Source organism: Solea solea, chromosome 11, assembly GCF_958295425.1.
Source record: "Solea solea chromosome 11, fSolSol10.1, whole genome shotgun sequence".
Lineage (NCBI taxonomy): Eukaryota > Metazoa > Chordata > Actinopteri > Pleuronectiformes > Soleidae > Solea > Solea solea.
Window position 1 is genome coordinate 20,746,853 of NC_081144.1, and position 12,332 is coordinate 20,759,184.

Here is a 12,332-nt window from a genome sequence, read left to right on the forward strand (position 1 = left end):
TTATAAGATAATACAGTGTATGATGTGACATATGATCTAAAACAGCACTCAAACAGAGCAGCATCATACGGCCCTGAGTCCTGTTATCAGAAGAGCAATTTAAAAAATAAAGAAAAGTAGTGCTGTCTGTCTTTCAACAGCTTATTCTTCAAAGTTGGAAGAAGAGATCAAATATTCGACTCCCCCGCTGAATATCGATACTGCATCATGGTGTAAAACAGGGGTCTCAAACTCTAATAACTTAGAGGGCCAATGAGCATCTAGTCTGGTCAAGAGGGTCAGTTATGTGAAGAAAGTGACTGTTCAGTAGTGGTGAGAGATATGTAACTTAAAATCATACTAATCACACTAATCCAGGGATATTCATGATGATATTTCACAGAATTTCAAAGTAAAAGTCTTACGTTCACAATAATAAGAAACAATTATGATGCAAAATGAAATGGAATAAAAAATGATCATATCATCTGTAATAAAACACTAACACTTTAGTAAAACACTAAACAAGCTCATGTACAGTACATACATTAAATGAATTAATTATACAATGTCATTATTAATATTATTATTATTACAAATATTGCTCACTGTTTATGACAATATAGCTATAACAAGCACATTTCGTATTACATTCCATTTATATTCTGGCTGTGCCTCTGCAATAATAATTGAATTCAATTTATTTAAGTTAAAGTGCAAAAGGTCTGTATTTACGTAGTGGTTTTCCAGTCTTGATGACCACAAGTGGCTTTACACTTTACATAATTTTTGCCATTCACCCACTCACAGTCATTTACTCACACTTTTATCACACAATTTTCATACACATTCACATGTAGCTGGCACAGACGTCAGGAGCAATATGGGGTTAAGTGTCTTGCCCAAAGACACGTTGACATGTAGACTAGCGGAGCCGGGAGCCGAACCCACAACCTTCCAATTAAAAGCACTCTGAGGTGATATCAGGCTCTATTCAAGTGGCCAAGGATCATTTCCCAACTTAGTTTTATTAATACATTAACTTTACAATCATCAAAGGTGAATAAAGTAATACACATACAGGCCAACGCTGTTGATTGTTGCACTCTGTTCACTATTTTACCTCAAATGAAATACACATAGTCTAACATGTTCCAAAGAGAGTGACACACGGAAAGTCAGAACAAGGTCACTGCAGTGGATGCTTTACAATCAGTGTGTGTGTGTGTGTGTGCACCTGTTGTGTTTGAACCTGTGTGTGTTCGCGGTCACTGTGGCTATGGTGATAACGTGCTCTTCAGAGCGCCACATCCTCGGGAACCACAGCATGGTGACCGCAGCTCCAATGGCCGATAATGGAGAGATCAGGGAGCTGAATAGTCGTCCTTTCTCCCTCTCTTTATCTGTCTCTCCATCTCCCTCTTCCTCTTTATTTCTGGGTTGAAGCTCATTAGTGGCGACAAGAGCGTTGTTGACCCTTCGCCTTACTCTGTGTCTCTCCCCTCTATCTCCCCTGCTTTCTTCCATGGCTTTCTCTCTCGCAGTCTCTTCTCCTTTCCCTTGATCTCACTTGCCCCACTCTTTCCCTCATCGCCCCATCATCATTCACCCAGCGAGAGTTTGGCAGGGGATTGTGTGTGAGTGTGTGTGTGTGTGTGTGTGTGTGTGTGTGCCTGTGTGTGTGTGTTTCGCCAGGGGCCAGCCTGTGCCTGTGTACAGCAAAGGTCTTCAGCAAGGACAACACAGGGGACTCTGTCCTTGTCCAACCCCCTGGAAATAGAACAAGTATGTGCATGTGAGTGTGTGTGTGTGTGTATGTGTGATATAAAGCTATGTACAGTGTCCTGAGTATGAGTTGTGTGTATTAATAATAATAACACGGTCAGAGGTCCAGCAGGCCAACAGGGACAAACTATATGGAGCCTATAAAAGCACTAATAAAAGACTACAGCAGGTCACCTTATGTTAGAGACCCAGTAAAGGATTGTTACACTGATTTACACCAAACCCGGTATAAACCCTTTGAATGAAGACACTAAATGCTCTCTTAAAATATAACATGAAATATGTTTAATGGCATATTTACTTCTGGTATAGGACTGAGGTTCACAGATGTCACCTGCTGCCGACCTTTGGACGGGCTGTCAATCACACTGGTGTCCCCTCATATGTGCCACGCTTTATTGTCTATTACCTCTAAATGGGATTATAATTTGCACATACACACATTAAGTCATTTGAGAAGCCAGCGTGTCTCGTTCGGACGCGGTCGGGCACCTTGTGTGTCTGTCAGACGATGCTGAGGGACGTTACAGAGCGGCAGTATGTGGCGCTCGGGATGAGAGCGGGTTGGAGAAGGTTTCCTGATGTTGTGAGTCAAGTGAGAAGTAGGTTCCTCTTCACATAGACTTCCATTCAGACTGTGATTGTGCTACGTGCCCTCTGTGTAAGCCTGTATGGGCTGCACTTATGTGTGAGACAGACCGTTACAGAGATCATTCACTGGTTAAACTGTTTTATCTGGTGAAATCACTGGGGCCATTTTCTTGACAGTATGTGTCAGAAGCAACAGGAGAACACAAGCCATTGTTACTGTAACTTCAGCTGACACTGTCACAGGGCACGGGCCCCCGGCCGTGGCTCTATCCACTGACTGTGTCTTGGATTGACTGACTGACGGCACAGAGGAGCACCGCTCACACATGTGACATCAAGACACAGACGCATTTACATGTGCCTGACATCTGGGTGCACTTGATACATCTGTGGGTCTCTGTCGCGTCTCACATTCTCTCTGAAGATCAGTTAGCCGCAGTATGTGACGCATGCAGTGCAGTGGCGATGGGGTCATCATCTGCAGTTATTGACTGACTGCTTTCTAGTTGTTTTCTGGGGATACATTTGATTAGGAATGAATGAAGAAAGAAAAGGCACTCAAAGAACACACTTTTCCACAATGTTCCATAAGTCCTGAATCTGGATTATCACTGAAATAAAAAATAATAACTTGGACCATTACCTGCATCCCTAAAAAAAACCTATCCAAATCTGTTGTTTACTTTTTGATTTATACTGCTCATAGATAAAAACAAACTGAATATCACACAGCATCGCTAAAGTCTGTTTTTTTGTTGTTTTTTTAAGCTGTTCTGTCACTTCTGTTTCATTTTATCTCAAAATACTGGAGCATTACCTCATCGCATCACTGTAAAAGGGAATGATAGAGCAGGCAGACTGTAGGAATTACATGTCTACTAGGCACAACACAGCGAGCAGATGCCAAGTCTGTGTGAAGCCACATTTGTCTGCAGTGAAAACACGTCGACTGAACGCTCCACTGTGCCTCAATCTGAGCTGTTGACTCTATGGTAATGATGCAAGTCAGGCTAAACATAACAAACCATTAGCATCCTCAGCATGCCGGCAACAGCGATGGGAAGATGGCGATCTCACTTCTGTGGAAGGCAAAGGGAATGCAGATGAGTTTACAAGAGAGAGGCTGCCTGCTGTAAATAAATCAAAGGCCAACGATGCTCTATAGCAATTGACTATTAGAAACAATACGACTCTGCTTGAATTCTTAAGACTTTTGTTTTGGACATCAAGTGGACAGCAGTCTTGATTTATGGCGAGGCAGAACAATACAGTAGAGATTTTTTTTTTGCCCCAGATTCTCATCCTAGTTGAGAAACCGCTATGACAGCATTTCGTCATTTATCTTTACGATCATGTGACCTCTTGATGCTTGCAACCCAGGAATATCATCCCGATAAAGGGAGGAAGGAAAGAAAGATGATCTCAGACAGCTGCAGGCATGTGCGAGCAACAAAAAGAAAAAGAACAACCCTCTGGGATAGAAATGATTTCCCATCAGTCAGTTTTTTGGGGAACTTTGAAAAAAAACAAAAACCCGATGAGGTACATATGTGAACCTAGAGAAAAGAGGGGAAAAGAGTTAGTCGAAAAATAGAAAGGAAATGATTGAACAAAAATGGAATAGAAGTCTGGTTCTGCTCTGTCTTTATCAGAGGAAACAAGGGGGAACTGTGTGGCAGGGACCCAAGTCCAGGGTTCATACTGTTGCTGAGGCATGGCCATCTCTCTCTGTGCTCTATTACTTCTTCCTTCCCCTCCTGCCTTTCACCCTCTCTTGTGCTTTACTACCCCCCCCCCCCCCCATCATATCTGTCTCCATCGTCCCTGCATCACTTCACTTGCCTTCCATGAGTCCGCTTGCTCCCTACTTTGTCCTCCTTTCCTCCTCTCTGATTACTCTCAAAACATTCCCCAAAATTGAGAACACGTTTATGTAAATCATCCAAACGTATCGGCAGATATGTGCGTGTGCGTGTATGTGCATAGTCGTGTAATCATATTTGTGCATCTTTTAGTTTATTTTTTATACGTTTAAGGCTGAGGTGGAAAGGTCGCTGGATGTGACAAATTGCAACGGTGCTGACTCGGTGTGAGGGGCGTGGCTTAAACGTCAGTCAGTCGAGCTTATTGAATCGCTGAAGGGACTCAAAACAGCTGCAAATGAAATCATCAGCTCTGCACTCAGAAATGCCGAGACGAATGTACCTCAAAGTAACACATGAAACAACCCTAACTGTCTTTCATATTCTCCACGTTCAAGGATCAAATACGGGCTGACTAGAGAATTAAAGTCACCAGCTGTTCTCACATTGATGGCGGACGTGCTACACACTCACTCACTCGGTTCATATTCTAAAAACTCTTCATAAACTTGGACTAGGGTTCTTTTGGATGGACCCTCGTATGTATGTATGTGTGCAAATTAAGTTTGTAGGTTTGTGTGTGTGTGTGTGTGTATAATGACACTGTCGATTATCTCTGTTAGACAGGTGAACCTCCTGATGTGTACACAGCTATCAGAGGGTTTTTAATGACTTGCCTATTATACACGCCCCCCAACACACACACACACACGCACACACACACACGGTATATTCATAAATCAGATGTGACATATCAGCATATCGTGGTGTCTATATGCGACACTTCAGTGATGGTATGCTAATCTGACCTATAATTTACTTTTCTGTCATTTCTCTGTCATCTGCAGTATGCTGCTCATGTCCCCCCCCCCCACCCGCCCCCCTCGTGTTTACTCCAGTTCCATTTGATTTACTCCCAGTATTGGCTTGTCTCTTATTAGAAACTACACTGCCAAAGCTGTATACAAAGAGATCGATATTTAAAACATTAGCAAACAGCTGTTCACTCATTCAAAACATGCTGAGAGGCTAAATTGCCTCGGTTGTCGTCATGTACTGAAATAATCAAAGGAGGACCGCGCGGAGGAGAGAAAACACTCGTCACAGAAGACCAGCTTCGATTCGATTAGTTGTTGTTTTAAAAAAAAAAAAAGAAAAAAAGAAAAAGTCCTAAAAAGTGAGTCCAGGAAAGTTAATTTTCCTAACAACGGCCATTAATTTCACACCATTTCTCACTAAATCTGCAGCAGTCTGGCCTCGCTCCAGCACCATAAAATGTCTACTAAGTGGTGGGGGAGATTGAAAACCTCCCCCTTATTTAGGAATTAATGTTAGTTTAATGAGAGAGGGGATTTTTAAAGGTGTTGATGTGTGAGTTAATGGCTTTCTCTCCTTCTACCCCACTCTCACACCCCAGCCGCTGCAGATTGACGATAACTTCTGCGGCCAGGACTTCAACCAGCCTTTAGGGGGCACCACCCCCATCGAGGGCATCCCCCTTTATGTGGACAAGGACGACGGAATGACGTCTGTGGCGGCCTATAATTACCGTGGACACACTGTGGCGTTCACTGGCACTCGCAGCGGACGGATGAAGAAGGTAGGCGTCCTGTGTGTTTCTATGTGTGTGTGTTTTGTTGTCTTTTCCCTGGTTGTTCTGTGATTAACTGCGGTGAATAGTAAATAAAACATAGGTTGAAAGGAAAACGTGAGGCGGCTGCAGCAGCGGCAGCAGCAGCGGAGATAGTGATAGTGTCTGTGCGTGCGTGGGTGTGTTTGTTTCTTCTTTGAAGGATATGAGGAGTGGAGTTCATGCTGCTAGACTAGTCTGGAGCTGTGTGCATTTTATCTTGCCGAGTGTTGCTTGGTGGTCCACTCACCGGATTGTCAAGAGCCTTGAAGGGTTTTCTGAGTAGTTTTAAGGTGGGGGAAGATGATCTCTTAGGTTTCTCCTGAGTACCTTTAAAAAAATTCTAAGTTGTGTGTGTGGTACCCCTGTTGAGTAGACCACCTGGTGTGTGTGCCAATCAGCTGCTTCTTCACTCGGGATCCCGCTGAGCTGCTGTGTTTCGTCTTCTCTTTCCTCTTTTTTCCCCTTACTTCCACTATTCCTCTGCAGGACACGTGCGTGTGTGTCCATGTGGCTGACTCCAAAGACTGAGTAGATAATCACCCGAGGATAAGATCTGCTATATCTGTTATATAAAAAGACATGAAAATGCATTTAAATGCATAGTGTGTCATTTCTGCCTCTCTGTGGGTCTCTCGGTTGAAACAATATCAAAAGACCCAGTTTGATGACGTCAGGCTATAGCATGGGATCATGGGAATCTGAAAACGGCAAGAGATCTATTAGTGACAAATACACACGATACATTTGACAACGAAGACAACACACTTGGTAACTCGTAGTTCAGAATGTTTTCATCCTCAAACGGATGTAAACCATAACCTACTTATTTCTATTGATTTAAACACGCTATAAAATGTTAGTCTTGCCCTATTTTTTAAACATTTCAATACATAAATGTTATATCCTTAGTGTCATTGGAATTAAACTTTTAAAAGTTTAAAAGAAAATGTTCTCCAGGGTTTCTTAAGAGTTCTCTTTCAAGTCCACTATCATCTATTGCAATGACTTTGTGTTTCCTCTTTTCTCTCCGTCACATTCTATTTAAAATGCTCCTGAAATATTCAGCTTCTACAGCGTTTAAGCATCAGCTCAGTGTCTTTCTCTACTAGAATGCACAACACACACAAATATACACACACACACACACACACACACACACACGTCTCCTTACATAGCTTCCTGTCTCTTGTGTTTTGCTAAGTCGACTGAAACCTAGCCCACTAGTCCTTGCACCTGACCCCTGGACTATATCTGTGTGTGTGTGTGTGTGCAGACAGATGATTTGTGTGTTTGTGGAGTATGTGGGGTCAGCAGATCCTGGATGATATCCCACTGATCGGAATTCCATTTCCGCTCAGCCGGCGAGTCTTCCTGTGCTCCGGGATGAAAGGAGGAAGGTGAATATGGAGGTGGAGGCTGCTGCTGGTGTCCCTGCACAGATCAATGCAGCTGCTGCAGTAACACACAGGCAGGGAAATGACGAGAGAGGGCTACAATTACGATAAATCAGCAGAGTCCCGAGCTATGGGCAGTTTATGAGGCTACTACATTTGTTGGTGCCGGTGACGTCTCTTTCAAATGACATGCGTTTGAGAGCAACTGTTAACCTGGATTTGTACAAAACAAAATTGAAGACCGAAGAAAAAAGAGGGGATGCAGTTTGGATCAGGAAAGGACAAAGTAGGCCGAGGCAGATGGAGAGAGATGGTCACGGGCCACATGGTTTTATTGCTATTCATTGGGAGTTAAACTGTGCTCCTTGGTCTAATGAAATGTAAAGTTGCAGAGTATTGATGTATACACATGTGCACACGCACACACACACACACACACACACACTCATTAGAATTCGTAGAATGTGACTGTTGCTAAATGTGTGTTCGCCTGCGTGGACATGTCTCGGCTGCACGACTCCCTGCATCGATTGATCTATGAATATATAATCACTAGTGTAAATCTTAATCCTAGGCAGTCCATTCGATAAGTGTTGGCAGCTTTGTATTTGTCTGTTTGTGTGTGTGTGTGTGTTTTTGAGGGAGAGAAGGAGAGAGAGAGAGAGAGAGAGAGACAGATCGAGCTTTGATTTACTCTGTATAGTGTATGGTGCTTTACGTCAGCCCAATCGAAGACATTGACTGAGCCAAGGCTCATTTATGCACAGCATTAGATGCATATTCAGAATCAGACAGAGCCTTCTGTTCACACCCTGTGTTCATTTCCTTCATTTTTGTGCACTTCCTCTTCAAGCTTACAGATAATATTGATGAAACAACAGATGACTGTTGGATACAGGGACACCTGTATCACCTCACTGTAGACCAATATTACATGTTTAAGTTTACATTTTAGACTACATATAGTTTTCAATCAGATTAAGGACTTTATGATCACCAACAACATATTCACAAAGTTCCAGTCTGGTGTCTTAGCCAATCGCTGTACTGAGACGCCGCTAGACGGTCTCACAGTTAATCTCTGCATCAATAAACTGTATTGGCTTTCCTTGATTTGAGTGCAGCCTTTGACACATTGGATCACTCTTCTTTTAGATTCTATATAGACTGTACCACCACATACAGTAGTCTTGTCCAGTTCCATTTTTAAGTCATTTGAAGTGTATCTCACCAGCAGATAATTCTTTGTAAGAGTCAATGTATCTTCATCCAAAAGTGGTTCATTTAACTTTGGTGTTCCCCAAGGCTCAATTTCAGGCCCCATACTTTTCAATGTTTTAACTTCATCAGGAGTTATGGCTTGCGTTTGAACTGTAATCACTGGCACTAAGCCTGTCCATCCAGATTAAAAAAAAAAGTTGTTATTTTAAGCTTATCTCTTATCTAAGCCCACATTTCATCACATTGCTTAAAAACGCAAGCCAATTCAAAGGACACATGAAACTATGTGGGCTGGAGCGGTTATATCTTTTGAAATAGATTCATCTTTTTTATGTAAAGGCAGCCTAAATGAGCCTTAAGAAACATTTCCAGTACTTACATTAAGTTAATGACCATCTTTTTTTATAGGTTTTCTCTGAGCACCGTGTAAAGACTAAAATGAGTCCGCTTTATTTGTTGTCCTTGTAGGCTGCTGTGTGGATTTTGCGCCATGTCACATTAGCATTCTGTTGGTAAAGTCTGTTTATGGTGGTTATTGGTTTAATGTGGCACAGTGGAGGACATCTGATTAAGAACCCCTTGTTAAAATGAAGGCTCATTTCTGTGTTTTAATGGCACAGTATGGCCTTTGTTAGGCTACAGTTGTTGTTATTAGAAAGAAGACTGCAGACGATGACAGAATACTAGCTCTGCATATACGTGCTCATCTGCATGTCAGACTTTTAGATATATAATCATTATGATGTAGAATGTACAACACGCAATGTAGGACGTGCATGATAAATATGAGCAGAGCTACAACAATTAATCAATGGAATGATAAGAGTGGTTTTACAGCTATTTTATTATCATAATTAATTATTTTGGTCAATTTAGGAATATGAACGTCATCATCATTAATCAAGAAATGAATCACCACATAATAAAGATGCTTAATGAGAACAGTATAGTTGCAACTAGGGATGGCTTGAAATCACTTTTTTTTGCATCCGCTTCCTGCGTCAGAATTATTATTCTACCATTTGCTGTTGTTTATTTCAGATGTTTCAGCCGCAGCAAAGAAGTGTCTGTAGCCAAAAACTATAGTTACAATCTCAAACGTGTGGAGTGTACTGTAGATGAGGTGTAGGTGGCGAATTTGTTTGCAATAAGTGCCGCATTGTGCTCAGTTTACCAGATAAAAACCCGGAAATCCTTTAATTCACCTCATGTTGTCGCCTCTTTTGTCTACCTGGGAGAACAAGGCACTAGCGCCACATCAGGGGAGATGAAAAGAGCCCCTCAACAGCCTGATGTATTTCCAGGTTTCAGAAGAAATAGGCAGCCAAGACAGACGAGAGAGAGAGGAAGAGAGAGATTTACTGAGAAGTGTGAAGGTGCATGTGTGTGTGTATGTGGGAGGAGGGATGGTTTCATGTCATTTCATCATTTCCCTGCTAGCAGCAAATCCAATTACTTTACCCATCTTTTCTATCTTGGAAGATAGCCTGAGTGACAGGATTGGAGTACAGCACTACTGAGGTAATTGTGCCAACAGGTTGACTGACACATTGCTGGCACTTCACTACCTTGAGACAAGGAGGCTGGTTAGACTTGGGGGTCTTCTCAGAGCTGCTGAGGGGGACCAGGAGTTCACCTGCTCCTTCGATCGTACGTCCCTTCCACTCAAATTCACTCTCTGGCAGGTTTTGTGTCACAGCAGTGATTTACAGAGTATCCGTCCATCCATCCATCCATCCATCCATCCATACCTAAGCATATCACCTGTATTACAGTTTGTGTACACTATCTGATGCTATACAAGTGAAACATCTTTCACTGCTTGTCAAATCTATTTAATATATGTTTAATATTTATATTAAAAGAGGTGCAATGCACTGTTTCCAATCTATTTGCTTTGTAAGCTTAAAAAGATTATTCATTTGGGGCCCCTTTTCCCTTTTACTTTTCATTTATTCTTTACCATGTCCACCATTTAAATCACCTTATGGAGGTTCAATGGTCAAATGATCATTTACAAAAAAATAAGGGCATATCATTTCAGTTGTAGCATAGTATATAGACCTAGCTGTATGTATTATAGTGTGTTGAATGTCATTAGAAGGGGTGCTTTTCCCCACAATAGCAAGATTTTTACTTTAGGGTACTTTAAGTGTATTTCCCTGCACTGTTGGAGTACTTTTACTGCAGTTACAGAGCTGAGTTCCACTTCCACCACTGAGCAGCTCCCAGAAGAGTCATTATCATTTCTATAGCTCTCTGATTATTTTATTAGAATAACTGATAGAGACCGTAACATATAAAACTATCCAGAGAAGAGAGAGAAAGTGGAGAGGAGTAAAGCTAAAAAGAATCGTCAAAGCCTGTAATATAAATCAGATTTAGACTTGGATTGAACTAATGCCCCATTAGAGGGGTCCTGCCCTCGGGTTGGGAACCACTTGTGTAAGCAGTGTACCAAGCAGCGCACCAGCTCTTCAAATCCAAATATCTAGGGAATGAGCGAGCGTCAGATCTCCTCCTGGAGTTTCAGATGGCTGTGCGTGTATCGGCTCTTGAAAGCTTAGCAGTGAAACTAGCTGTCAGAATGATTAAGCTTAATCAGGAAACATGGGATGAGAGGTAATTTAGCATGTGAATGCTAATTAGCACTAGCATTTAGACTGGCAGATGATGATTGAAGGAGCGCATCGGCGGCTCAGTCTGGTTAAATGGCAAAAACACTGAGTTGGTAGAGATGATTGATAATCTGTGGTTTGGCCACTGTCTGTTTCCCTCTCTGTGTGTGTGTGTGTGTGTGTGTGTGTGTGAGTGTGTGGGGAGTGTATTGCTTCCTCTCTCCAGTGTAAACTCATAATGAGCACAACACCTGAACACACTAATTCCATCTTTATCCCATTAAATTGAAGTTGGTGAAATACTGTCCTATTAGTTTCTGCACAACACACAACAGGCTTTTCCGATCACACAAAAACACACTTTTTTTTGCCTGTCTGCATTCTCACACAGTGCATGCACGTGCTAACATGCTCGAGGCTTGATTAGACAGTATAGAAGTAACACTTTTTCATGTTTCACACCAATATCAAAACCTTAAATCTATCTGCTGATATTTGTTTTACCTTTTTAACAACTAAGCTGTTAGAAACACACTCCTAAAACATTTATGCCGATGCACTTGTCAACTCAGCCATTTAAAAATACAATACTCCCAGAAGCCCAGAAGATTAGTTAAGCAATGGAAGAGGAAAGGAAAGGATCTTTATTGTCTTTATGAAACCGAAATTCCACAAAGGAATTACGAGTTCAGATGGAGGGTTGATCAGAGCCACAATGGACCAAACTGACTCAATGGAGGAAACCTACGCAGTCACGAGGAGAACACGTGAACTCCACACATATTGGAAAGGAAACCCAGCAACCTTCTTATTGTGAGGCAACCGTGCTAACCACTAAGCCTTCTTCTATTAACTTAAGTCATAAATGTATTGGTGGTGATTAGTGTAAAAAAATATATATATACCTGTCAAACTGCAGGTATATATATATATATATATATATATATATATATATATATATATACACCTATACATAAAGTAATATATTAATATGTCAGAGGAACAATGTGAGGAACAAATTTGCTCCACTCGTGTGTGTGTGTGTGTGTGTGTGTGTGAGAGAGAGCCTGTGTGCAGCTGCTGTAAGAACCTATTGAGGGAGGACTGGTGTGTAAATCATGCATGAGATAATACTGTGTGTGTTTGACTGAATTATCATCCTGTTCTCTCCTCTCGTACCCCCTCTGCACTCCCTCTCATCTGGTCTTATAGTTTTTTTTTGTGTCCATGATGATCCCCTCCTCACCCC

The 12,332-nt window shown here is 41.8% G+C and overlaps 1 protein-coding gene across 3 annotated transcripts in view; it reads left to right on the forward strand.

Moving 5' to 3' along the window:
* LOC131468457 (plexin-A1-like) overlaps positions 1-12,332 on the forward strand; it is a 248,997-nt gene that overhangs the window by 51,853 nt on the left and 184,812 nt on the right. For all 3 annotated transcript variants that reach the window (XM_058642727.1, XM_058642730.1, XM_058642728.1), the window contains exon 3: positions 5,635-5,817. In XM_058642727.1, the coding sequence (XP_058498710.1) occupies positions 5,635-5,817 (183 nt within the window). The remainder of the gene's footprint in view (positions 1-5,634; positions 5,818-12,332) is intronic.